The sequence below is a fragment of the Bos grunniens genome, chromosome 1, assembly GCF_055505025.1.
Source record: "Bos grunniens cultivar Pamir isolate PY7600 chromosome 1, Bosgru_T2T1.0, whole genome shotgun sequence".
Taxonomy (NCBI): domain Eukaryota; kingdom Metazoa; phylum Chordata; class Mammalia; order Artiodactyla; family Bovidae; genus Bos; species Bos grunniens.
In genome coordinates, this window is record NC_141165.1 from 92,553,767 (window position 1) to 92,580,855 (window position 27,089).

Here is a 27,089-nt window from a genome sequence, read left to right on the forward strand (position 1 = left end):
TGTTCAGTGGAATTGGAGTTATTAATTCATTGTTCTTTTAATATGTATATATGTGTGTGTGTGAAAGTTGCTCAGTCGTGTCCGACTCTTTGCGGTCCCATGAACCATACAGTCCATGGTGTGCGTGTGTGTGTGTGTGTATTATATATATGTATATGTGTGTGTATATATATTATATATATGTATACATGTATACATATATTTGGTGATATGGTTTTTGACTTGAATGATCTAGAGAAAAGTCAAACTGTTTGAAATCACTTTTTATTTTCTTTGGAACAATAGGATTACAAGAAAATGTATTCAACACTTTGGATTTTAAGTACAAGTACAATAATACAAGTAAGGATAGGTTTATTTTATAAATGGAGAAGAAACTTATAGTAAGGTTTGTACTTAGAAGTGGTGGTTAAGATTTGTTGTTGCTCAGTCACTAAGCTATATCTGACTCTTTGTAACCCCGTGGACTGCGGCACACCAGACTTCCCTGTCCTACACTGCCTCCCGGAGTTTGCTCAAATTCATCTCCATTGAATCAGTGATGCTGTCTAACCGTCTCATCCTCTGCCACCTTCTCCTTTTGCCTTCCAACTTTTCCATCATCAGGGTCTTTTCCAGTGAGTTGGCTCTTATATCAGGTGGCCAAAATGTTGGAGTTTCAGCTTCAGCATCAGTCCTTCAGTGAATATTCAGGACTGATTTCCTTTAGGATTGACTGGTTTGATCTTGCTGTCCAGGGGACTCTCAAGAGTCTTTTCTAGCACTCCCAATTCAAAAGCATCAATTCTTTGGCACTCAGCCTTCTTTATGGTCCAGCTTTCACATCCATACATGACTGGAAAAACGATAGCTTTGACTAGACGGACCTTTGTCAGCAAAGTGATAATATCTTTGCCTTTTAAAACCTGTCTAGGTTTATCATAGCTTTTCTTCCAAAAAGAAGAATAGCTTTTCTTCCAAGGAGCAAGCGTCTTTTAATTTCATGGCTGCAGTCACCATCCTCATTGATGTTAGAGCCTAAGAAAATAAAGTCTGTCACTGTTTCCATTTTTTCCCGGTCTATTTGCCATGAAGTGATGGGACCAGATGCCATGATCTTAGTTTTTTTGAATATTGAGTTTTAAGCCAGCTTTCTCATTTTCATCTTTCACCTCATCAATAGGCTCTTCAGTTCCTCTTCACTTTCTGCCATTAGAGTGGTATCATTTTCATATCTGAGATTATTGATATTTCTCCTGGCAGTCTCGATTACAGCTTGTGATTCATCCAGCCCAGGAATTTGCATGACGTTCTCTGTATATAAGTTAAATAAGCAGGGTGACAATATATAGCCTTGTTGTACTCCTTTCCCAATTTTCGACTAGTCCCTTGTTCCATGTCTGATTCTAATTGTTGTTTCTTGATCTGCATACAAGTTGATTAACGTGATCAAAAATGAGTTCTATGGAATATTTTGGGGGAGTGAGGCATGATCATTTAGAACTCAGATTAGATTTAATTAAGTTTTTAGCATATATGTCTAAGATCTATTTTACTAGATAACTAGAGGTGAGAGGAAACTTATGTATGTTGTTGTCTTGTGCTGAAGTTTATGTACATTTAAAGCATATGTAAAACTGTTGGAAATAAAATGATGGTATTGACAATATTTGATTTATTCTTTCTACAAGTCATATTGAATTTGTGCTAACTAAATCATATCTGTTCAGGTGTTTCACCTTAAAACTAAAGACATATGTGTTTCAGATAGCTGGCTGTGATACAGTATAGACTGCCTATAAACCACCTAGCTGTTGTATGTAGGAATCATTCATTATTTTTGTATCTGTCATGAAGGCTGCCTTACACACAAGAGAGTTAATCAATTGCAGATACTGCTTTTTGGCTTTTGTATATATTAACTCTGTGAGCTTAAATGGCTGTAAATATTGTTTACAATATGCCACTAACATTTGGATATTCATTTTTCTGGCAGTCTTAAATTGAGTAGGGGAAAGACTCAAACCATTGGAAAATCAGATTATTATATATTTTATTTTTTTTAATGTGCGAGACAAGTGAATACATATTTCATCATCTTGGTTTGGTATTTGGATTTAACTGTTGCATCATTTTTCTTTTATGAGGTTACTATGAATTCAACTAACATCTTAAAATTGGTATAATGGAAGAGTAGGAGAGAGAAAAAGCAATGTGCAGTTTTGTCAGTGAGAACTGGTTTTAGAAATGTCAGCAAAGAGAGAAGAAGCACAAGTCATAATTGCTGCTTTGCAAAGATTGTAGTCCCTAGAATCTGGGTGTATTCTGAAATCACTAAAGGAACAATTTAAAGCTTTTTAAAATCAAGTGCTCAGTGGTATAGAATGGTTTGAAATAGTTTAAGAATTCAGAGAGTAAGGTGATTGTTTAGTCAAGAAAGGAGGTGGCTCTTGAACTTGGAAATAATCTTTGGATTGTTACTGGCAGGAAATGAAGGCAGAAGAGATGAGGAGATGGCCATGAGTGGGCAGAGACCCCAGTGCTGGTGAAATAGTTATGAATGAGGCTCAGTTCAGAATGGGTTTGATTTTTCTCACAAGGTTTGCGTCTCTTACCCCCAAATTAACATTCCTCTGTTTCTTTTCCCCATCTGACTTTTCTTGGAAATGTATCACTATTTTCTTAAGAAGAAAATAAGACGTGGAGAAGCAAAAACTTAAAGCTTTACCTTCCTAAAGGGAGAGTGGTCTGAATAGAAACAGAATTAGATGTTTTCAGTTGGACGTATCTTTTTTTCAAGTACAAGAAGAAAGCCTGGGGAAAAAATTAGGGCTTTTAGAGTTGGACAGATAAGGATTCTTTGGTGAGTCCATCATTTGCCTTTTGACTGGACAAATTTAGCATTTTTCTTATTATGTTTATGCAGGAACAGTGCTATCTACTTCATGGGATTGTTTTCATTAAATGAATTCATGTGTATAAACTAAGCATGGTGCCTGCTCTATAGAGTGACTGAATAAATGGTGGTTAAAATAATTACTTATAATTGAAACAAATAGTTGAAATAATTCTGTGATGATAGATATGATAAATGAACATGAGCATTTAAAAATAATTATAGAATATTTGGGCTTCCCAGGTGGTGCTAGTGGTAAAGAACCCGCCTGCCAATGCAGGAGACATGAGATGCAGGTTCGATCCCTGGGTTGGGAAGATCCCCTGGAGGAGAGCATGGCAGCCCACTCCGTTATTCTTGCCTGGAGAATCCCATGGGCAGAGGAGCCTGGTGGGCTACAGTCCATAGGGTCACAAAGAATCGGGCATGACTGAAGGGACTTAAAACACACATAGTTTACTCGGTATACTGTGGCAATTTTCTCGGTTGAAGTCTTTGCAGTTCTCATTTTTCTATCCCTTTTTTCTTTTAGGAGACAAAGATGGCAGCAAGGTGACCACAGTGGTGGCAACTCCTGGGCAGGGTCCAGACAGGCCACAAGAAGTCAGCTATACAGACACTAAGGTGATTGGAAATGGGTCATTTGGTGTGGTGTATCAAGCCAAACTTTGTGATTCAGGAGAACTGGTTGCCATCAAGAAAGTATTGCAAGACAAGAGATTTAAGGTAAGACCTTCAGTAGTTCATGTGTTTTTTGTTGCTGTCAGTACATGTAAATAATTACTTTTTAAAGTGTTTCCTTTTGCTTCAGGTTTCATTTATTGCACAAGTGTTTGTTCAGCTTAACTACTGTAGTGACTTTTCCATTGTGTATTATGTTGAGATAAAATTTACTGAAGATTGCAGTATTTTTTTTTAACTGTAGCTATGAGTGATATATGTATTTAAAATGTTGTGAAAGATAGATTAAAATTTCTTAATTCTTTATTTTAAAATGTGACCTCTGTCTGCCTTGCGTCTCATTGATGTAGGAGACCAGAGAAACATTGCCTGTAGCATATGTTCATTTGATACAGTTGACTGTGCTTCCTTTCTTGAAAAATTTCCTTCGAGTCTATGATACAACACTGTCATTTTTCCCCCTATAACTGACATTTCTTTCCTGCTATATTCTTATATCTCCCTTCCATCTGCCCCTAGATACTTCCCACAGTTCATTTTTTTTTCTTACAAGATCCCCTTAGAGTGTCCTGTGTATGGATGATCAGAGGTCATCTCTTCATTATGATACAGTGGAGAGTCAGGAGACCTGGGCTCTCATCGAGCCTCTGCCATTAACAAGCCATGCAGCTCTGTTCCCTTCCCTACTCTGCCCACCTCTGCAGCATTTTACTGAGAGTCTCCTGTGTTCTGGGAACTGTGCTTAACATTAAGGGATAAAAAATTAAGAGGTTATCACTGCTCTGAAATAGCACACATTCTGGTGTCTGTACGCTACAGAATGTTTTGAGCATTCTGCTGCTACTGCTGCTAAGTTGCTTCAGCTGTGTCCGACTCTGTGTGACCCCATAGATAGAAGCCCACAAGGCTCCCCCGTCCCTGGGATTCTCCAGGCAAGAACACTGGAGTGGGTTGCCATTTCCTTCTCCAACATTGAACATTCTAAAGAGGTTTAAAAAAAAACTCTAAAGTTTTTTTCTTCAGTTTATTCTCTTCTGAGCACTAGTCCTATGTTGCCAAATGCCCACTCAGTCTTGATATTTGAAGGTACCGTTATTTTCAAATTGACAAGTCTTCTTATGTAACTCTAACTTAACTGTCAGTCTTAAAGGAAATTCTTTCTATTGGTTCCCATTCCTTCTTATTCTTTCCTTCTAACGGTTTTCTCATTCACTGTCATCCGTATTCGTCCATTCTCTCATACCTCATATCCAATCATTACCCAACTTGGTTAATTTTGTGCTGCCTGCAGCACCCCCCGCCATTTCCTTTTCTCATCACTACTGTTCTAGCCAGACCTTTGTCATTATTTGGCTTTATCACTAGTAGCTCTACATCTGATCTTCTTAAAAATCTTGCATTCCAACTTTAGAATAATCCCACAGCTCATTTTGGTCATATTGTTTCTACTACACACACATCTTCTGTGGTCCCTCATAGTCTAGAAAATAAAGCTTGCACAGTTTTAATTGTGCATTCAAGAGCTTCCATAGTCTTGCCTTCTTTCCAAATACTTAATTTTTTTAAAAATTTTATTTTATTTTTAAACTTTACAATATTGTATTAGTTTTGCCCAACATTGAAATGAATCCGCCACAGGTATACCCGTGCTCCCCATCCTGAACCCTCCTCCCTCCTCCCTCCCCATACCCTCCCTCTGGGCCGTCCCAGTGCACCAGCCCCAAGCATCCAGCATCGTGCATCAAACCTGGACTGGCGACTTGTCTCATACATGATATTACACATGTTTCAATGCCATTCTCCCAAATCTCCCCACCCTCTCCCTCTCCCACAGAGTCCACAAGACTGATCTATACATCAGTGTCTCTTTTGCTGTCTCATACACAGGGTTATTGTTACCATCTTTCTAAATTCCATATATATGCGTTAGTATACTGTATTGGTGTTTTTTTTTCTGGCTTACTTCACTCTGTATAATAGGCTCCAGTTTCATCCACCTCATTAGAACTGATTCAAATGTATTCTTTTTAATGGCTGAGTAATACTCCATTGTGTATATGTACCACTGCTTTCTTATCCATTCATCTGCTGATGGACATCTAGGTTGCTTCCATGTCCTGGCTATTATAAACAGTGCTGCAATGAACATTGGGGTACACGTGTCTCTTTCCCTTCTGGTTTCCTCAGTGTGTATGCCCAGCAGTGGGATTGCTGGATCATAAGGCAGTTCTATTTCCAGTTTTTTGAGGAATCTCCACACTGTTCTCCATAGTGGCTGTACTAGTCTGCATTCCCACCAACAGTGTAAGAGGGTTCCCTTTTCTCCACACCCTCTCCAGCATTTATTGCTTGTACTTTTGGATCGCAGCCATTCTGACTGGCATGAAATGGTACCTCATAGTGGTTTTGATTTGCATTTCTCTGATAATGAGTGATGTTGAGCATCTTTTCATGTGTTTGTTAGCCATCTGTATGTCTTCTTTGGAGAAATGTCTATTTAGTTCTTTGGCCCATTTTTTGATTGGGTCATTTATTTTTCTGGAGTTGAGCTGTAGGAGTTGCTTGTATATTTTTGAGATTAGTTGTTTGTCGGTTGCTTCATTTGCTATTATTTTCTCCCATTCTGAAGGCTGCCTTTTCACCTTGCTAATAGTTTCCTTTGTTGTGCAGAAGCAAATACTTAATTTTTACAGTACTTTTGTTTCACTATATTTGAGACATAATGGTTTTTATGGTCTCTCTGATTTTACTTCTTAAGAACTGGATTTTTATTATGTGTGTCTCCTGATATCCACACACTTAATGTGTTTTCAAATTAATATCCTTCCCAGGTGGTGCTAGTGGTAAAGACCCCGCCTGCCAATGCAGGAGACGTAAGAGATGAGGGTTTGATCTCTGGGTTGGGAAGATTCTCTGAAGAAGGGCATCGCAATCCACTCCAGTATTCTTGCCTAGAGAATCCCATGGACAGAGGAGCCTGACAGGCTACAGTCCACAGGGTTGCAAAGAGTTGATGACTGAAGCGAATTAGCATGTATGCATGATAGCAAATACTTATCAAATCCTTAAAATATTATCGGTAATCTAAAGTTTTTACGTGAGCAGTTTTATAGCAGTTTTCCTGTTAGTACTGCGATATTGATACTGTTATTATTTAGATAAGGAAACCTACACAACAAAGAGATTATAAATTAACTTGTCCAAAGTCATACGGTTAGCAAGTGGTTAGATGGGCAGGTATTTGAATTCGAGCAGTCTGACTTCAGAGTGCTTTATTACAGTCTGTCATTGCTGTATCGAAACAGTACATTCTGTTCAGTAGGTACTTGGATGAGTTCTTTTTCTTGCTTTTTAAAAAAGTTTTAATCTTTTCCTTTATCATAGTTAAGTTACTCATCTGAAATACAGTTTGGTTCATCTGTTTTTGCTTATACCCCTTCGTAGAGCTGTATCTCCATTCTTTTTGACTTTTTGAAAAAGTCTGTGTATTTTCAGTCTGTGTAAAGTGGTTCTGAAAGTCAGATACAACAGATGTTATTCCCTCAGTCTTGTTCTCTCTCACTCCCTCTGGATAGCCAATCTCTTTATGTTGTCATTTACTTTTTCTGGGTTTCTTTGGCTCAAATGAACAGTCAGTGTGTAATCATCCCTTGTTATTCACAGGGAACTGGTTCCAGGACCCATAGTGGATACCAAAGTTTGTAGGTGCTCAAGTCCCATGTATAAAATGGCATGGTATTTCCCTATAACTAAGCCTCCCATATACTTTAAATCATTTCTAGATAGCTTATAATATCTAATACAGTGTTGATGCTATGTGAATAGTTGCAAATACAATTTAAATGCTATGTAAATAGTTGCTGATGTGGCAATTTGAGGTTTTGATGTTTGAAACTTTCTGGAGCTTTTCTCCCCTGAGTATTTTTGATTCCAGCTTGGTTGAATCCCTGGCTCTGGAACCCAGGAACACAGAGGGTAACTGTAATTTTCTTGATTTCTTTCTTACACATAATATAATAGAGAGAGGTACTCTTTATACTTTGCTTTTCCTGTTAACTGTAGTTCCTGAAAGTCACTGCATATCAGTTCAGAGATTTTTCTCATCTTTTTTAGAATTTTATAGTATTTCAGTGTTGATTCCAACCACTCTTCTATATATGGATATGGAATTACTTTTCAATATATAGTAATCTCCCAGGGGGCTGGTATGGAAAGCTTTGTGCATAAGTATTTTTTGTTAGATGTGTATATTCATAGTAAACTAAGAGAACTAGATAGGACTGCTGAATCAGAACAGAAACACATGAAGTTTGGTATGATATTGCTAAATTCCTCTGCACAAGAGCTTGTATAGATTTATATTCTCTCCAGTAATATGTGAATGCCTATTTATTCACATTGATAACATGAATTGGTTTACTTTTTCAATTTTTGTCAATCTGATAGGTGAGAAATGGTATCTCATTATAGTTTTAATTGATAATATATGTTTTCATGTGTTCATTTTCCACTTTTTATCCTATCTAGATTTTAGTTGTGATTAGAAAGTCTTTTCCTTATAAAGTCTTATAGAGAAAGCCTTTTCCTCAATTTAAAGAGAAATTCATCCATATTTTCTTGCAGTTATAAAATTTCCCTTTTCACATTTAGACCCCTGATCCATTTGAAGTTTATTCCTGTGTGTGGAGTTTATTTATAACCATGTATAGTATGAGTTACTGATCTAATTTTATCTGTTCTAAAGCATTTATCATTTGTCTTAATACAGTCTTTTAAATAGTCTATGTTCCAATGATTTGAGATGCTATTGTTATTATATGCTAAATTTCCACCTGTAATTTGGTCTATTTCTGGACTTTCTGTTCTGTTCTGCGGGGTCATTTGTGTATTCCTAAGTCAGTAACCACATTGTTCTAATTTCATTTTGTAATATGTTTCGGTGTCTGGTAGGGCTAGTCTGCCCTTGTAGCTTTTCCTTTTCATGTTACTCTAGCTATGTTTGGATGTATATTTTTCACTATGAATTTTGGTATCATTTTGACTAACTCCTTGAGAAAGCTTGTTTATTTTTAATTGGAATTTCATCAGCTTTATAAGTTAAGGAGTTAATTGCCTCTCCATAATGTTGAGTTACCTTATCCAGAAATAGGAGATAGCTTTCATTTGTTCAAGTTTACTTTGTAAACTTTCAGGAGTTTTACTTATATAGGTTTTGACATTTCTTGTTAAGCTTATTCCTAAATATTTTAATTGTTTTTGTAGCTATTATATAATTTTGTTTTTATTTTTATTTTTTTTCCTAAAAGTGCTGAAAAGTGGCAGGCTGTCTTACACGAAGTTCAGTTCTTTCCATTATATCACCTTTTCTTTGTGAAACTTCAGTATTCTTTGTTCTCCTTGCTAAATGTTAGCTATTGAAAAAAATTGATGTATTGACCAATTCATTTCCTTTGATTGTGATATAACAGGCATTTTTCTGACAACTTAAAATTCTATTCACATTTGTAATTTTTATATCACTGCTACCGAGAATTAAATAATCATGTATTTTGCATTAAATGATGATATATTTTTAGGAGAAGTTAGAATAGGGTCTTCTCCTTGCACTGTTTCGTAAACCAACATACTGAACCTGCTGGTGTCAGTGAGAGGCATTTTGTTTTGGTGAAAAAACAAGAAGAGAAAGAATGGTCAGAGATAGGAAGAATACCAAGAGTAACTAATTACCCCTGCTCAGTAGTCTTAAAAACTATATATATATTTTCAAGTTGTTTCCGGTACAACAAGTTTCAGTGGTGTTTTACCTACAATTTGAATGCCTTTTTCCCTCTGTACCCATCATACTAAAATTAAATTAACCTCAACTGGCCAGTTTGGAAGTGCTGGTTATAGAAAATGCTGTTGTGGTGCTAACAGTAGAGTTCAGCTAGGTACCTTATGTAGGATACCTTTGATATTAGAGCAGGAAGAAGATTAATCAATCCCAATACTGATCGTTGTTGAGACTGGCTTTTCCAAGTTGAAAATCAGTAAGCTACATTTTAAATTACTTAGTGATCTTAGCTTCATTAACTATTAATTTCAATTCTCTTTTGAACTGAGTCATAGGTTTCAGGTGTCCTGCTTGGTTTCACTTGTTCTGTCGCTAGGATGTTAGAGAAGAAGTGAAGTGTCACTCCTGTTCTGTTGTGAATGGAGAGTGATTTGAGCCCTGCTTTTAATATATTCTGTTTTGGAGAGTGAAGAGAGATAAATGTATGGGCTCAATCCTTAGGGATATGAGTATTCTCTGTATGATATTTTGGAGACAGCATAGGGGAAATAAGACCTTGGTCCACTATTGATAGTTTTGTGAGCTTAAGTATATCCATTAACTTTATGAGCTTCAATTTCATCATGTGTAAAATGGAAATACTATTATTACAGTGGTACCCCAGTCCAGCGTTTGGTGCGTAAAGAACTCAGTAAGTATTGTGCTTTCTTTTTACTCCAATGTTGTGTGAATCAAATTAAACAATATATTATGAGAACATCCAGTAGATTTTAAAACTCCTTATAATTCTATTGGTTTTAATTTTAGATCTGAATTACTACAAACTGCTGTTTACTTTGGATTTCTTCCTCTTTGTTTTGCTTCCTCTTTTATTTGATAGTCTTATTCTGAGACACCTAATTATTTGTACTTATATAGCTGTTTTAAGTCATTGTGGAAAATCTATTCTTGATAAAATTTATAGACAGCTTAAAGAAATATTAATCTTTAGTTATGTCATATGGAACTCTATTCTTTGAGTCATGAAAACTTGTAATTATCAAGTGGAAGGTAAAAACCAAGACTTAACCTCTGTGGAGGAGGAAGGTTAGGACAATGGCATGCTGAGTAGGAAAAACCTTATACTTCAGTGTAGCTCTAAGAAAGTTACAGAAAAACCAACAGAGAATCATCAGTCCAAGGTTGAACCGTCAGAAGAGTCCAGTGTCTCTTGGGAAAAGGGCTTCATTAAATATGTCTGCCATGCTGTGCTGAGTCATTGGCAGGGAACAGTTCATGGGGAACTTGGCTTATCACCAAAGAAGAAAATGGTTTTGAGAGCTCAGCAACTAGAACCACTGGTCAATAATGTTTCCTGCAGTGGGTCATCTGAGAGGAACATTTTCATAGTTAACATGCCAAACTTCCTAAGGATGCAGACTGTTTTATGCTACCTTCCCAAGTCGTGTAGAATGACTGGTAAAATGTTACTTTTAACTGGATTAAAATTTCAAAGACTGTACAGAGGTTAATGAGTAAGGATTCTATTTGATTTTGCTTTTACAATTATATATAGTTTTATTACCTTGTTATTCCAGAGAGAAGAAATATGGTGGCATGATATTTGTGGTCCTGAATGCCTTCTTTCTGCTTCTCAGTGACTTGAACGGCTGAGAGAAAGAGAAATAAAACTTAATAGAAGGTAGCAAGAGCAATTAGGCAAGAAAAAGAAATAAAAAGTCATCGAAATTGGAAAGGAAGAAATAAAACTGTCCCTGTTTTATATGTCATCTGTTGGCAGATGACATGATATGTATGGAAAATCGTAAAGACTCCATTTAAAAAAAATGTTAGAAAAACCAATTCAGCAAAGTTGCAAGATACATATCAGTGCACACAAATCTCTTGCATTTCTATACACTTAAAGTACAGAAAGAGAAAGCAAACAATTGCATTAATGTTACACTGAAAAGAATTAACTGTCTAGGAATGCATTTGACCAAGGAGATGAAAGACCTATATATTGAAAACTCTTAAGCCATTAATGAAAGAAATTGATGAAGACACAAATAGATGAAAAGATACTATTGGATGAATCATGATTGAATCATTATTATTAAAATGTCCATACCACCCAAAACAATCTACAGATTCACTGCAATTCCTATCAAAATTCCAATAATTCAAAGAAATTTTTCAAAGAAATAGAACAAATAGCACTAAAACTTGTATGGAATGACAAAAAATCTCAAATAGTCAGAACAAAAGAACAAAGCCAGAGACATAATGCGTGATGATTTCAAACTATATTAGAGAGCTACAGTAATTAAAGCAGGATGATACTGACATAAAAGCAGACACGTAGATCAGTGAGACAGAGTAGACAGCCCAGAGATAAACTTATGCATTTATGGTCAGTTTACAACAAAGGAGACAAGAATATACAGGGGGAGAAGGACAGCCTTTTCACTGATTGGTGTTGGGGAAACTAGATAGCACATGCAAAAAAATAAAACTCAACAACTGTCTTACACTGTACACAGAAATTAACTCTAGATGGATTAAAGATCTGAATGTAAGACCTGAAAGCATAAAAGTCCTAGAAGAAAATGTAAATGGTAAATGCTTTGACATAGGTCTTGGCAATGATTTTTTAAATCTGAAACCAGATTTTAAAAAGCACCAGAAGCAAAAATAAACAAGTGGGACTACATCAAATTAAAAAGCTTCTGCACAGCAAAGAAAACCATCTACAAAATGAAAAGGCAACACACTGAATGGGATAAAATATTTGTGAATCACATATCTGGTAAGGGGCTAGTATCAAAAACCCCAACAATGTAGTTTAAAAATGGGCATAGGACCTGAACATTTTTCTGAGGAAGATGCAGATGGCCAACAAGTCCTTAAAACGATGCTCAACATCACAAATTATCAGGGAATGCAAATCAAAACCACCACAAGGGATTTCCTTGATGGTCCAGTGGTTAAGAATATTCCTGCAGTACAAGGGATGCGGGTTCAATCCCTGGTGACCTGCATTGCAAGATCCCACATGCCATGAGCAACTAGGCCTACGTGCTGCAACTACTGAGCTCATGTGCCGTAACTAGGGCATCCGGGCGCTACAGTGAAAGATCGTGCGTGACACAACAAAGATCCCGTGTGCCACATCTAAGACCTGATACAGCCACAAAAAAAAACCAGAATGAGGTATCGCCTCATACCTGTTAGAATGGCTATTTTTCATAACGCAAAAAGTCACAAGTGTTGGCAAGGATGTGGAGAAAGAGAATCTGTGTGTGCTGTTTGTGGGAATGTAGATTGGTGCAGGCATTGTGGAAAACAGTATGGAAGTTCCTCAAAATATTAAAAATAGAACTACCATACGGTAAAGTGTCTACCTGCAATGCAGGAGAGCTGGGTTCGATCCCTGGGTCGGGAAGATCCCCTGGAGAAGGAAATGGCAACCCACTCCAGTACTCCTGCCTGGGAAATTCCACGGAAAGAGGAGACTGGCAGGCTATAATCCATGGGGTTGCAAAGAGTTGGACATGGCTGAGCAACTGACACATAAGATCCATCAATTATACTTCGGGGTATTTATCAAAAGAAAATCAAAGTACTAAAAGTACTCCAAAAGGTATATGTACCCCATGGTCATTGCAGAATTATTTGTAATGGTTAAGATACAGAAACAGCCTAAGAATTTATCAGTGGATGAGTGGATAAAGAAATTGTGGAATGAGTGTGTGTGCGCGTGCGTGATGGAACATTATTCAGCTGTCAGAAAAGAAAATCCTGACATCGTGGCTTTGTGGCTAGACCTTGAGGGCATTATGCTAAGTGAAATAAGTCAGACAGAAAAACACAAATGCCACATGCTGTCTCTTATGTATAAAATCCTACCCTCAGCAACAGCAAAGAACAAACTTGTAAATACAGAGAACAGATTGATGGTTGCCGGAGGCAGGAGGTGGGAGAAATAGGTGAAGGGGGTGAAAAAGTAAAACAAAAACCTCAATATGAGTCACAGTATGCTTCTAAATTTTCTTACTTTTTAAAAAGTTTTTATTATCTTTAGTTATATTTTTATATTATAGTAATTTTTATATTATTATGTTTATACCTTTTAAATTCCTATATGTCTGTGATAAGTTCCAAATAAGTGTTTAGCATTAGGAGTTAGATTTGCTTTTTTGACTAGTTTCTCTAAAGCCTTTGCAGTTTTTGTGGATGGTCAGCTGCTCGATTGTTTTTATATAAGAGCTTCATTGAGATATAATGTCTATGACATGAATTTCACCCTTTATTACAGTATACAATCCATTGGTTTTAATATAATCACAGAGTTGTGTAGCATCACTACTAATTCTAGGATATTTTCATCACCTCAGAAAGAAACTCTTTTAATAGTGCTCTATTAAATTCTTATTAACAGTCTCTTCCCACCCTCCTCTTCACTGACACCCTGGCAATCACTAATCTACTTTCTGTCTTCATGGATTTGCCCATCTGGACATTTCATATAAATGGAATAATAATATATGACCTTTTTGTTTCTGTCTTCTTTCACTTGGAAAAAATATTCAAAGTTCTTCTATGTTTACCATGTCTCAGTATTTCAGTCCTTTTTGTGGCTGAATAATACTACGTTTTGTGGATATACTGCATTTTGTTAATCAGTTCACTAGTTGATGAGCATTTGAGTTGTCGTTACATTTTGGCTATAATGAATGATGATGCTCTGAACATTATTTGCATACAAGTTTTTGTGGGTACTTTTTTTCCCCTCAGTTCTCTTGGGTATATACTTAGAAGTGTTGTGGGTCCTATGGTGACTCTGTGATTAACATTTTGAGAAAGTGCTAACTTGTTTTCCAGAGCCACTGTACCATTTTACAGTCTTTGAGCACTGGATAAACACTGCAGTTTCCCCACATTGTTGCCAGTACTTGTTATTATCTGAGTTTTGATGATATCTGTCTGAGAGTGAACTGTTTCACATTTCCTGATGGCTAATGAGGTTGAACATCATTTCATCTTTTCTTTTATTGACCTTTAGTGTGTATTCTTTGAAGAAATTTCTGTTGAATTTCTTCGCCCACTAAAACTTTAAGATTTTCCTTTTTTAACAGGTAACTGTTTGAAGTTTTAGTTTTACAGAGCAATGAATGAAAAGTACAGTGTTCCTATATACACTCTTCTTCTCCTCAGTCCCCCTTGCTATTAATGTAGCACGTTTGCATGAATGTAGATTTGTTATAATTGAAGCAGTATTGATGTATTAGTAGTAAAGTCCATAGTTTTCATTATTGTTCATCATTTGTGTTGTGTAGTATGTGGGCTTTGGCAAATGTATACTGACATGTTTCCATCATTACAGTGTCATGTGGCATAGTTTCAGTGTCCTAAAAATTCCCTGAGCTCCACCTATTCATCCCTCCCTCCTTCACCTCAACCCTTGATAACCACTGATTAAAAAAAAAAAAAAGTTTCCACAGTTTTGTCTATTCTAGAATGTCATATGCTTGGAATCATACACTGCAGCCTTTTCAGATTGACTTTTTCACTTAGCAATGTGCACTTAATGTACTTGCTTAGCTTTTCTTGGCATGATAGCTCATTTCTTTTTCTCTCAGAACAAATACCACTGTATGCATATACTACATTTTGTTCTTTTATTTGCTTATTGAAGGACATCTTGATTGCTTCCAGGTTCTTGCAGTTATAAATAAAGTTTCTTCTAGACATTCATGTACAGGTTTTTATGTGAATATAAGTTTTCAGTTGATTTGGGTAAATATTAAGTAGCACAATTGCTAGATTGTTGCTAGTTTGTATGGTAAGAGTGTGGTTCAGTTTTGCAGGAAACTACCTAACTATTTTCTGAAGTGGCTGTGCAAAATAATTTTATATTCCCATTAGCATTGATGAGAGTTCCTGTTGCTCTGCATCCTCACCAGCCTTTGGTGGTATTAGTGTTTTGGGGTTTGGCCATTTTGAGAGGAGTGCAGTGGAAGTGAAAGTGTTAATCACTCAGTCTTTCAGATTATTTGAGACCCCATGGGGTGTACCAGGCTCCTCTGTCCATGGAATTCTCCAGCAAGAATACTGGAATGGATTACCATTCCATTCTCCAGGGGATCTTCCCTACCCAGGGATCAAACCCAGGTCTCCTGTATTGCAGGCAGATTCTTTACCATCTGAACAGTTGTTGTTCAGTCACTTAGTTGTCTGACTCTTAGCAACCCCATGGACTGCAGCAAGCCAAGCTTCCCTGTCCTTCACCATCTCCCAGAGTTTGCTCAAACTCAAGTCCATTGAGTCGGTTATGCCATCCAACCATCTCATCCTCTGTCATCCCCTTTTCCTCCTGCCTTCAATCTTTCCCATCATCAGGGTCTTTTCTACTGAGTTGGCTCTCTTCTCATCAGGTGGCCAAAGTGTTGGAGTTTCAGCTTGAGCATCAGTCTTTCCAATGAATATTCAGGGTTGATTTCCTTTACGATTGACTGGTTAGATCTCCTTGCTGTCCAAGGAACTCTCAATAGTCTTCTCCAACACCACAGTTCAAAAGCATCAGTTTTTCAGTGCTCAGCTTTCTTTATGGTCCAACTCTCACATCTGTACATGACTGTTGGAAAAACTATAGCTTTGACTATACAGATGTTTGTCGGCAAAGTAATTCTGACTGAACAGTGAGACATTAATGTCTAATCTGAGCAGAAATATCTCACTATTGTTTAAATTTGCAGTTCCCTGTTGAAATACCATGTTGACCATCTTTTAATATGCCTATGTGCCATCAGTGTATCTTCTTTGGTGTGGTGTCTTTTCAAGTCTTTTGCCCATTTCAAATAGTTGACTGTTTTCTTGCAGTTGAGTTTTAAGGGTTCTTTATATATTTTGGATAAAAATTCTTTATCAGATAAGTGTTTTACAGAGGTTTTCTCCCAGTCTGTGACTTGTGTTTTCATTAGTGTCTTAGAGCAGAAATTTTTAATTTTCATGAAAAGTCCAGTTTATAACTTTTTTCTTTCGTGGATTGTGCTTTTGTTCTTGGATCTAAAAAACTAAGGACACTGTCAAATCCGAGGACACCTAAATTTTCTTCCATGTTATCTTGTAGTGTTTATAATATTTTCTCTAATATTTAAGTCTGTGATCCACTTTGAGTTAATTTTTGAAAAAGATGTAAGATCTGTATCTAGATTAATTTCTTTGCTTTTCAGTTGTTCCAGCACTATTTGTTGAAAAGACTATCCTTTCTCTTTTGAAATGCCTTTTTTCCTTTGACAAAGTTCAGTTGATTATATCTGGTGGCTATTTCTGGGCTCTCTGTTCTCTTCCAGTGATCTGTTTGTTTCTTACTCTAATATCACAATGTCTGTTTTTACTCTAGCTTTACAATATGTCTTGAAATCAGTTGGTATCAGTCTTTTGCCTGTTCTTCAGTATTGTGTTGACTAATCCATATCCACAAAATAACTTGCTGGTATTTTGATTGGAATTGCTTTAAATTTATATTTTATGTTGAAAAACTGGCGTCTCGGCAATATGCAGTCCTCCTCTCCATGTATTAATGCATAAAATATGTTTCCATTTATTTAGATCTTTGATTTCTTCAGAATTTTATAGTTTTCCTCCTATAAATCTTGTATATAGTTTATTTGCTTTGTACCTAAATATTTCTTTTTTTTCTTTTTTGTGTGCTAATGTAAATTGTGTTTTTTAGTTTCAAATATAAATTGTTCATTGCTGGTATATAAAAAGGCAGTTGACTTTTGTACCTTAATCTTATATCCTGCAATCTTGCTATGGCTGCTTATTAGTTCCAAGATGTTTTTCGTTTTTGATGACTTGGAATTTTTTTATTTGAATGATAGTGTCATCTGTGAACAAAGATAGTTTTACTTCTTCTTTCCCAATCTGTATATACTTTATTTTTGAGGGGGGTTGTTTTAATGCATATGAAGTGTTGAATAGGAGTGGTGAGAATCTAAAGTTTTTCTTGGCTTGTTTTTGTATCAGCAGCAGTTTCTCCTCATGAAGTACATAGTTGTAGAATTTTTTGTAGATGTTTTTAATCAAGATGAAGATGTTCCCCTCTATTCCTAGTTTGCCAAGAGTTTTTTTTTTAATCATGAATGGATGTTGAATTTTGTCAAATACATTTTCTACCTCTGTAGATATGATCAAATAATTAGCCAGTTGATGAGATAAATTATATTAATTAATTTTAAATGTTGAACCAGCTTTTCATACCTAGGATAAATCCCACATGGTCTTGGTGTATCTTATTTTTATACATTGCTGGAATTAGTTTGCTGAGACACTGGTTTGTAGTTGTCGTAATACATCTGTCTTAGGTATTAGGATAATGCTGGTCTCATAGAATGAATTGGACTGTATTCCCTTTGCTTTTGTCTTCTAGAGAAGACTCTAGAGAACTGATACAATTTCTTTCTTAAGTGATTGGTGAAATTCACCAGTGAACCCATCTAGGTGTGGTGCTTTCTATTTTGGAAGATGATTAATTGTATGTCAAGTTGTTTAATAGATACAGGCCTGTTCAGTTTATCTAGTTCTCCTTGTGTGTGTTCTGGTAGATTGTATTTTTCAAGAAATTGGTCCATTTATCTAGGTTATTAAATTTGTAGGTATGGAGTTTATCATAATGTCTATTTATTTTTTCTGTTAATATCCATGAGATCTGTAGTGATGGAATCTTTTTGCTTTTGATGCTAGTAATTTCTGTCTACTGTCTCCTTTTTTCAGTTAACCTGGCTAGAAGCTTATCAGTTCTATTGATCTTTCAAAGAACTATCTTTTGAGTTTTCTAATTTTTCTGTATTGATTTTCTTTTTTCAGTGTGGTCTCTGCTTTAGATTTTTTCTCCTGCTTGCTTTGAATTTAATTTGTTCTTTCTCTGGTTTTCTAAGTTGCAGGCTAAAGATTGATTTTGAATTCTCTTACTTGATATATGCAGTCACTGTTGTTAATTTCCCACTAGATACTGGCTTCACTGCATCCACAAATTTTGTTTTAGCTCAAAATACTTTTTATTTTTTTCTTGAGACTTCTTTGACCAATACGTTATTTGAAAGTATGTTGTTTATGCTCCAAATATTTTGCATTTTTTTCTGTTACTGATTTCTAGTCTAATTTCACTGTGGTTTGAGAGCATATTTTCTGTAATATCTGTTTTTTTAATTTGCTAAGGTATGTATTATGGCCCATAATTAGGTCTATCTTGATGAATGTTCTGTATGAGCTTGAGGAAAATATGTATTCAGCTGCTGTTAGATGAAATTTTCTGTAAATATGTTAACTAGATCCAATTGATTAATAGTATTGGGTTCAGTTATGTCCTTACTGGGGGCGCAGGAGGGCCCAGAGGAGCCCTCAATCTCAAAAACGACAGAATGATCTCTGTTTGTTTCCAAGGCAAACCATTCAATATCACAGTAATCCAAGTCTATGCCCCAACCAGTAATGCTGAAGAAGCTGAAGTTGAACAGTTCTATGAAGACCTACAAGACCTTTTAGAACTAACACCCCAAAAAGATGTCCTTTTCATTATAGGGGACTGGAATGCAAAAGTAGGAAGTCAAGAAACACCTGGAGTAACAGGCAAATTTGGCCTTGGAATACGGAATGAAGCAGGGCAAAGACTGATAGAGTTTTGCCAAGAAAATGCACTGGTCATAACAAACACCCTCTTCCAACAACACAAGAGAAGACTCTATACGTGGACATCACCAGATGGTCAACACCGAAATCAGACTGATTATATTCTTTGCAGCCAAAGATGGAGAAGTTCTATGCAGTCAGCAAAAACAAGACCAGAAGCTGACTGTGGCTCAGACCATGAACTCCTTATTGCCAAATTCAAACTTAAATTGAAGAAAGTAGGGAAAACCACTAGACCATTCAGATATGACCTAAACCAAATCCCTAATGATTCTACAGTGGAAGTGAGAAATAGATTTAAGGGCCTAGATCTGATAGATAGAGTGCCTGATGAACTATGGAATGAGGTTCGTGACATTGTACAGGAGACAGGGATCAAGACCATTCCCATAGAAAAGAAATGCAAAAAAGTAAAATGGCTGTCTGGGGAGGCCTTACAAATAGCTGTGAAAAGAAGAGAAGAGAAAAGCAAAGGAGAAAAGGAAAGATATAAACATCTGAATGCAGAGTTCCAAAGAATACCAAGAAGAGATAAGAAAGCCTTCTTCAGTGATCAATGCAAAGAAATAGAGGAAAACAACAGAATGGGAAAGACTAGGGATCTCTTCAAGAAAATCAGAGATACCAAAGGAACATTTCATGCAAAGATGAGCTCAATAAAGGACAGAAATGGTATGGACCTAACAGAAGCAGAAGATATTAAGAAGAGATGGCAAGAATACACAGAAGAACTGTACAAAAAAGATCTTCACGACCCAGATAATCACGATGTTGTGATCACTGACCTAGAGCCAGACATCCCGGAATGTGAAGTCAAGTGGGCCTTAGAAAGAATCACTACAAACAAAGCTAGTGGAGGTGATGGAATTCCAGTTGAGCTATTACAAATCCTGAAAGATGATGCTGTGAAAGTGCTGCACTCAATATGCCAGCAAATTTGGAAGACTCAGCAGTGGCCATAGGACTGGAAAAGGTCAGTTTTCATTCCAATCCCAAAGAAAGGCAATGCCAAAGAATGCTCAAACTACCGCACAATTGCACTCATCTCACACGCTAGTAAAGTAATGCTCAAAATTCTCCAAGCCAGGCTTCAGCAATATGTGAACCGTGAACTTCCTGATGTTCAAGCTGGTTTTAGAAAAGGCAGAGGAACCAGAGATCAAATTGCCAACATCCGCTGGATCATTGAAAAAGCAAGAGAGTTCCAGAAAAACATCTATTTCTGCTTTATTGACTATGCCAAAGCCTTTGACTGTGTGGATCACAATAAACTGTGGAAAATTCTTCAACAGATGGGAATACCAGAACACCTGATCTGCCTCTTGAGAAACCTATAAGCAGGTCAGGAAGCAACAGTTAGAACTGGACATGGAACAACAGACTGGTTCCAAATAGGAAAAGGAGGATGTCTCAAGGCTGTATATTGTCACTCTGTTTATTTAACTTATATGCAGACTACATCATGAGAAATGCTGGGCTGGAAGAAACACAAGCTGGAATCAAGATTGCCGGGAGAAATATCAATAACCTCAGATATGCAGATGACACCACCCTTATGGCAGAAAGTGGAGAGGAACTCAAAAGCCTCTTGATGAAAGTGAAAGAGGAGAGTGAACAAGTTGGCTTAAAGCTCAACATTCAGAAAACGAAGATCATGGCATCTGGTCCCATCACTTCATGGCAAATAGATGGGGAAACAGTGGAAACAGTGTCAGACTTTATTTTGGGGGGCTCCAAAATCACTACAGATGGTGACTGCAGCCATGAAATTAAAAGACGCTTACTCCTTGGAAGGAAAGTTATGACCAACCTAGATAGCATATTGAAAAGCAGAGACATTACTTTGCCAACAAAGGTCCGTCTAGTCAAGACTATGGTTTTTCTGGTGGTCATGTATAGATGTGAGAGTTGCACTGTGAAGAAGGCTGAGCGCCAAAGAATTGATGCTTTTGAACTGTGGTGTTGGAGAAGACTCTTGAGAGTCCCTTGGACTGCAAGGAGATCCAACCAGTCCATCTGAAGGAGATCAGCCCTGGGATTTCTTTGGAAGGAATGATGCTAAAGCTGAAACTCTAGTACTTTGGCCACCTCATGCGAAGAGTTGACTCATTGGAAGACTCTGATGCTGGGAGGGATTGGAGGCAGGAGGAGAAGGGGATGACAGAGGATGAAATGGCTGGATGGCATCACTGACTCGATGGACGTGAGTCTGAGTGAACTCTGGGAGTTGGTGATGGACAGGGAGGCCTGGCGTGCTGTGATACATGGGGTCGCAAAGAGTCAGACATGACTGAGCGACTGATCTGATCTGATCTGATCTATGTCCTTACTGGTTTTTGGCTTGCTGGATCTATCATTAACTGATAACTAATGAAAGGGTGTCGAAATCTCTTAAGTAGTAAATCTGTCTCCTCCTTGTGATTTTGTTCATTGCCTCAAAAAATTTTGATACTCTGTTGTTAGCTGCATACACATTAAGAATTGTCCTTTTTTATTATGTAATGCCAATCTTTATCCGTCATAATTATTCTTGCTGTGTAGTCTTCTTTGTCCAAAATTAATGTAACTACTTCAGCTTTCTTTTGATTAGTCTTAGTGTGGTATATTCAGAGAAGGCAATGGCACCCCACTCCAGTACTCTTGCCTGGAAACTCCCACGGACAGAGGAGCCTGGTAGGCTGCAGTCCTTGGAGTCTCGAAGAGTCGGACACGGGACACGACTGAACGACTTCACTCTCACTTTTCACTTTCATGCATTGGAGAAGGAAATGGCAACCCACTCCAGTGTTCTTGCCTGGAGAATCCCAGGGACGGGGGAGCCTGGTGGGCTGCCGTCTGTGGGGTCGCACAGAGTCGGACACGACTAAAGTGACTTAGCAACAGCAGCAGTATGGTATATTATTCTCCATCCTTTTACTTTTCTTTATTTTATAAAAAGTAAAAAATGTAACATTAAACTTACGTACTTAACTATTTTAGTTTTTTGCTCTTTTTTCTCCCTTCCTAGTTTTATTGAGTATAAATTGACAAAATTGTATATATTTAAAGTGGTCAATGTGTTATAATCAATTATATGTATAAATCATGAAATGATTGCCCCAATAAGTTATTAACATATTCATCACCTCACACAATTACCTTTTTAATATGGGCATGGTAAGAACACTTGAGATCTACTCTGTTAGCAAATTCCAAGTATACAGTACAGTACTGTTAATAGGTACCATGCTGTACATCAGATCCCCAAAACTGTGTCATCTCATGACTAAACACAAGTACCTTTGATCAGTGTCTTTTCTTTTCTCCCACACCCCAACCCATTGTAACCATCATTCTACTCTCTTTTGAGTTTAATTTTGATTTCACATACAAGTTAGCTTATGCTTTAATTTCTTTGATAATTAGAAGTTTTAAAGTTTGATATAGTCACTGTTTTTGCTTTAGTTACTTGAGCTTTTTGGTGTCATCAAAAAAAAAAAATTCTGTTACTTGCCACAGCATGAATGAGCTTCAAAAAATATGCTCAGTGAAATGAGCTAGTCACCAAATGTTGAGTATGTTGCCAGTGTGAATGCCATGAAGTGTTTGTCCTGTGCTTTCTTCTAGGATATTTGTAGTTTTAGGTCTTATGCTTAGCGCTTTGATCCATTTTGAGTTAAATTTTTGTGTGTGGTGTATGGTAAGGATCCATCTTTGTGTTGTATTTTACGTGTGTGGGGGTGGCTGCCGGTGAACATCCTATTTTCCCAACACCTCTTGCTTCAGAAAGCATTCTTTTCCCATTGTGTAGTCCTGTCACTCTTGTTTAAAGTATACAAAAGGGCTTATTTCTAATTTCTGTATTCTGTGTTTATGCTGGTTTCATACTGTCTTGACTACTGTTGCTTTGTAGCTTGTTTTCAAATCAGAAAGTGTGAGATTTTGTTCTCCTTTTTCAAGATTGTTTTGGATCTTTGGGGTATTTTGGGACTATCTATAGATTTTGGGATTTTGCTTTTCTGTTACTGCAAAAAATGCCATATTGGGATTTTGATAGGGATTTGGATTGAACCTGTAGATGAAGATGATTTTTGGGTGGAAACAACACTCAGTTGTGGATGTGTCTGATGATGAAAGTAAAGTCTGATGCTATAAAGAACAGTATTATATAGGAACCTGGAATGTTAGGTCCATGAATCAAGGTAAATTGGACGTGGTCAAGCAGGAGATGGCAAGAGTGAACATCACCATTAGTGAACTTGCAAAATTCAGACTTAAATTGAAGAAAGTAGGGGAAACCACTACTCCATTCAGGTATGACCTAAATAAAATCCCTTATGATTGTACGGTGGAAGTGACAAATAGATTCAAGGGATTAGATCTGATAGAGTGCCTGAAGAACTATGGACAGAGGTTCCTAACATTGTACAAGAGGCGATGATCAAACCATCCCCAAGAAGAAGAAACACAAAAAGGCAAAATGATTGTCTGAATAGGCCTTACAAAAAGCTGAGAAGAGAAGTGAAAGGCAAAGGAGAAAAGGAACGGTATATCCATCTGAATGCAGAGTTTCAAAGAATAGCAAGGAGAGATAAGAAAGCCTTTCTCAGTGATCAATGCAAAGAAGTAGAGGAAAACAATAGAATGGGAAAGACTAGAGATCTCTTCAAGAAAATTAGAGATACTCAGGGAATATTTCATGCAAAGATGGGCTCAATAAAGGACAGAAATGGAATGGACCTAACAGAAGCAAAAAATACAATGATACAAGATGGTAAGGATACACAGAAGAACTATGCAAAAAAGATCTTCATGATCCAGATAACCATGATGATGTGATCACTAACCTAGAGCCAGACATCCTGGAGTGGGAAGTCATGTGGGCCTTAAGAAGCATCACTATAAACAAAGCTAGTGGAAGTGATAGAATTCCAGTTGAACTCTTTCAAATCCTCAAAGATGATGCTGTTAAAGTGCTGCACTCAATATGCCAGCAAATTTGGAAGACTCAGCAGTGGCCACAGGACTGGAAACAGTCACTTTTCATTCCAATCCCAAAGAAAGGGAGTGCCAAAGAATGCTCAAACTACCGCACAATTGCACTCATCTCACACCCTAGCAAGGTAATGCTTAAAATCCTCCAAGCTAGACTTCAACAGTACATGAATTGAGAACTTCCAGATGTTCAACCTAGATTTAGAAAAGGCAGAGGAACCAGAGATCAAATTGCCAACATCCGTTGGATCATCAAAAAAGCAAGAGAATTCCAAAAAAGCATCTACTTCTATTTCATTGACTATTCTAAACACTTTGTGTGTCACAACAAACTGGAAAATTCTGAAGGAGATGGGAATACCAGACCACCTTTCCTGCCTCCTAAGAAATCTGTATGCAGGTCAAGAAACAACAGTTAGAACTGGACATGGAACAACAGATTGGTTCCAAATTGGGAAAGGAGTATGTCAAGGCTGTGTATTGTCACCTTTTTTATTTAACTTATATGCAGAGTACATCATGCGAAATGCCAGGATGGATGAAACACAAGCTGGAATCAAGACTGCTGGGAGAAATATCAATAACCTCAGATATGCAGATAACACCACTCTTACGGCAGAAAGCAGAGAAGAACTAAAGAGCCTCTTGATGAAAGTGAAGGAGGAGAGTGAAAAAGTTGGCTTAAAACTCAACATTCAGAAAACGAAGATCATGGCATCTGGTCCCATCAGTTCATGGCAAACAGATGGGGACACAGTGGAAACAGTAACAGACTTTATTTTCTTGGGCTCCATAATCACTGCAGATGGTGACTGCAGCCAGGAGATGAAAAGACACTTGCTTCTTGGAAGAGAAGCTATGACCAACCTAGAAAGCATATTAAAAGCAGAGACATTACCAACAGTGGGCCCTTTAGTGAAAGCTATGGTTTTTCTAGTAGTCATGTATGGATGTGAGAGTTGGACTATAAAGAAAGCTGAGCACCGATGAATTGATGCTTTTGAATTGTGGTGTTGGAGAATACTCTTGAGAGTCCCTTGGACTATAAGGAGATCAAATCAATCAATCCTAAAGGAAGTCAGTCCTGAATGTTCATTGGAAGGACCGATGCTAAAGCTGAAACTCCTATACTTTGGCCACCTGATACAATGAACTGACTCATTGGAAAAGACCCTGATGCTGGGAAAGACTGAAGGTAGGAGGAGAAGGGGACGACAGAGGATGAGATGGTTGGATGGCATCACTGACTGGATGGACATGAGTTTGAGCAAGCTCCAGGAGTTGGTGATGGACAGGGAAGCCTGGCATGCTGCAGTCCATGGGGTCACAAAGTGTTGAACACAACTGAGTGACTGAACTGAAACTAAAATGGACGAGAATGGGTGCATTTAATTAAGATGACCATTATATCTACTACTGTGGGCAAGAATCTCTTAGAAGAAAAGAAGTAGCCCTAATAGTCAACAAAAGAGCCTGAAATGCATTTCTTGGGTGTAGTTCTCAAAAACAAGAGAATAATCTCGGTTCCTTTCCAAGGCAAACCATTCAGCGTCACAGTAATCCAAGTCTGTGCTCCAAGCACTAATACCAAAAATGACGAAGACGTACAAGATCTTCTGAATCATTTTGCTATACACCTGAAACTATCACAACATTGTTAATTAAGTGTACTCCAATATAAAATAAGAAGTTGTAAAATTTTGGTAATGGTATATAATCCTTTCAGTGAGTTTTAGAGTTTTGTTTGCTAGTATTTTATTGACAGCTTTTGCATCAGTATCTATCAGCAATGTTGGTCTGCACTTTTCTTGATGTTTCCATGCCTGCTGTTTAAAGAAATTAATGAGTTAATTTATTTTTGGCTGTCATGGGTCTTTGTTGCTGCATGAGCTTTTCTCTAGTCGTGGCGAGCAGGGGCTCCTCTCTGGTTGCAGTGAGTGGGCTTCTCATTACAGTGACTTCCCTTGTGGAGCATGAGCTCTAGGATGTGTGGGCTTCAGTAGTTGCAGCAGGTGGGCTCAGTAGTTGTGGCTCCCTGGCTTCAGAGCACAGGTTCAGTAGTTGTGGTGCACGGACTTAGTTGCTCTGTGGCATATGGGATCTTCCCAGATCAGTGATCAAACTCGTGTCTTCTGTGTTGGCAGGTAGATTCTTTACCACTGAGCCCCCAGGGAAGCCCTCCATCTCTGCTTTTAATGTATCTGTGTCTTTTACAATGTGTGAATTTTAAATGGATTTCTTTCTGATTAATATAGAATTGGGGCTTAAAAAAATTTTTTTTTATGTTTTAAATTTGTGGTATAACTGATTTATAGCTAGTTGTGCAACTTAAATGTTTTTCTGTTTTTGCTTTTTTTCAATCCACTCACAGTCTGTCTTTCATGTGGTACATTTATGGCACTCATGTTTAAAGAGATTATTAATATAGTTGAATCATATTTTTGCTATATTTGTAACTGTTTCTATTCATTGAAGTTGTTCTTTGTTTATTCTTTTGTCTTTTTTTTCTTACTCTGTTTTTAACTGAGCATTTTAGACAATTCTTTCTCCTCTCAGCATATTTTTTATACTTCTAAACCTTTTTTCATGGTTATACTTGAGTCTATGGTTGTACGTTTTACACCTTTTGACGTCCATTTTCAATTAACACCATGTTGCTGCATTGATAGTGAAAGTACCTGATGGCACAGTATTCCTAATTCCTCCTTTCCATTCCTTATGACACTGCTGTCATTAATATCACTCATTTATAAGATGTCATCACTGAATGCATTGTTACTATTATTTGTTTGAACAAATGGTTACTTGTTAGATCAACTAACCGGTAAAAAGATCAACTTTTTCTCACGCTGTTTCTTTTTGCAGACCCGATCTTACCTGTGTCATTTTTCTTTTGATGAATTTTGCATTTTAACCTTTCCTGGATGACATGTCTACTGTTGACACATTCTGTCAATTTTTGTTTTTCTGAGAAAAGTCTTTATTTCTCCTTTACATTTGAAGAATAATTTTCCTGGGTACAAAGCAAAATTATTCTTGTGGGTTTTTTTTTTTTTCTTTCAACACTTTATTTTACTTTACTCTTGTTTGCATGACTTTTGAAGAGAAGTT

General features: G+C 37.1%; 1 protein-coding gene across 6 annotated transcripts in view; it reads left to right on the forward strand.

The window, feature by feature from the left end:
* GSK3B (glycogen synthase kinase 3 beta) overlaps positions 1 to 27,089 on the forward strand; it is a 214,947-nt gene that overhangs the window by 70,101 nt on the left and 117,757 nt on the right. For all 6 annotated transcript variants that reach the window (XM_086404344.1, XM_086404335.1, XM_086404351.1 and 3 more), the window contains exon 2: positions 3,408 to 3,601. In XM_086404344.1, coding sequence (XP_086260470.1) covers positions 3,408 to 3,601 — 194 coding nt within the window. The remainder of the gene's footprint in view (positions 1 to 3,407; positions 3,602 to 27,089) is intronic.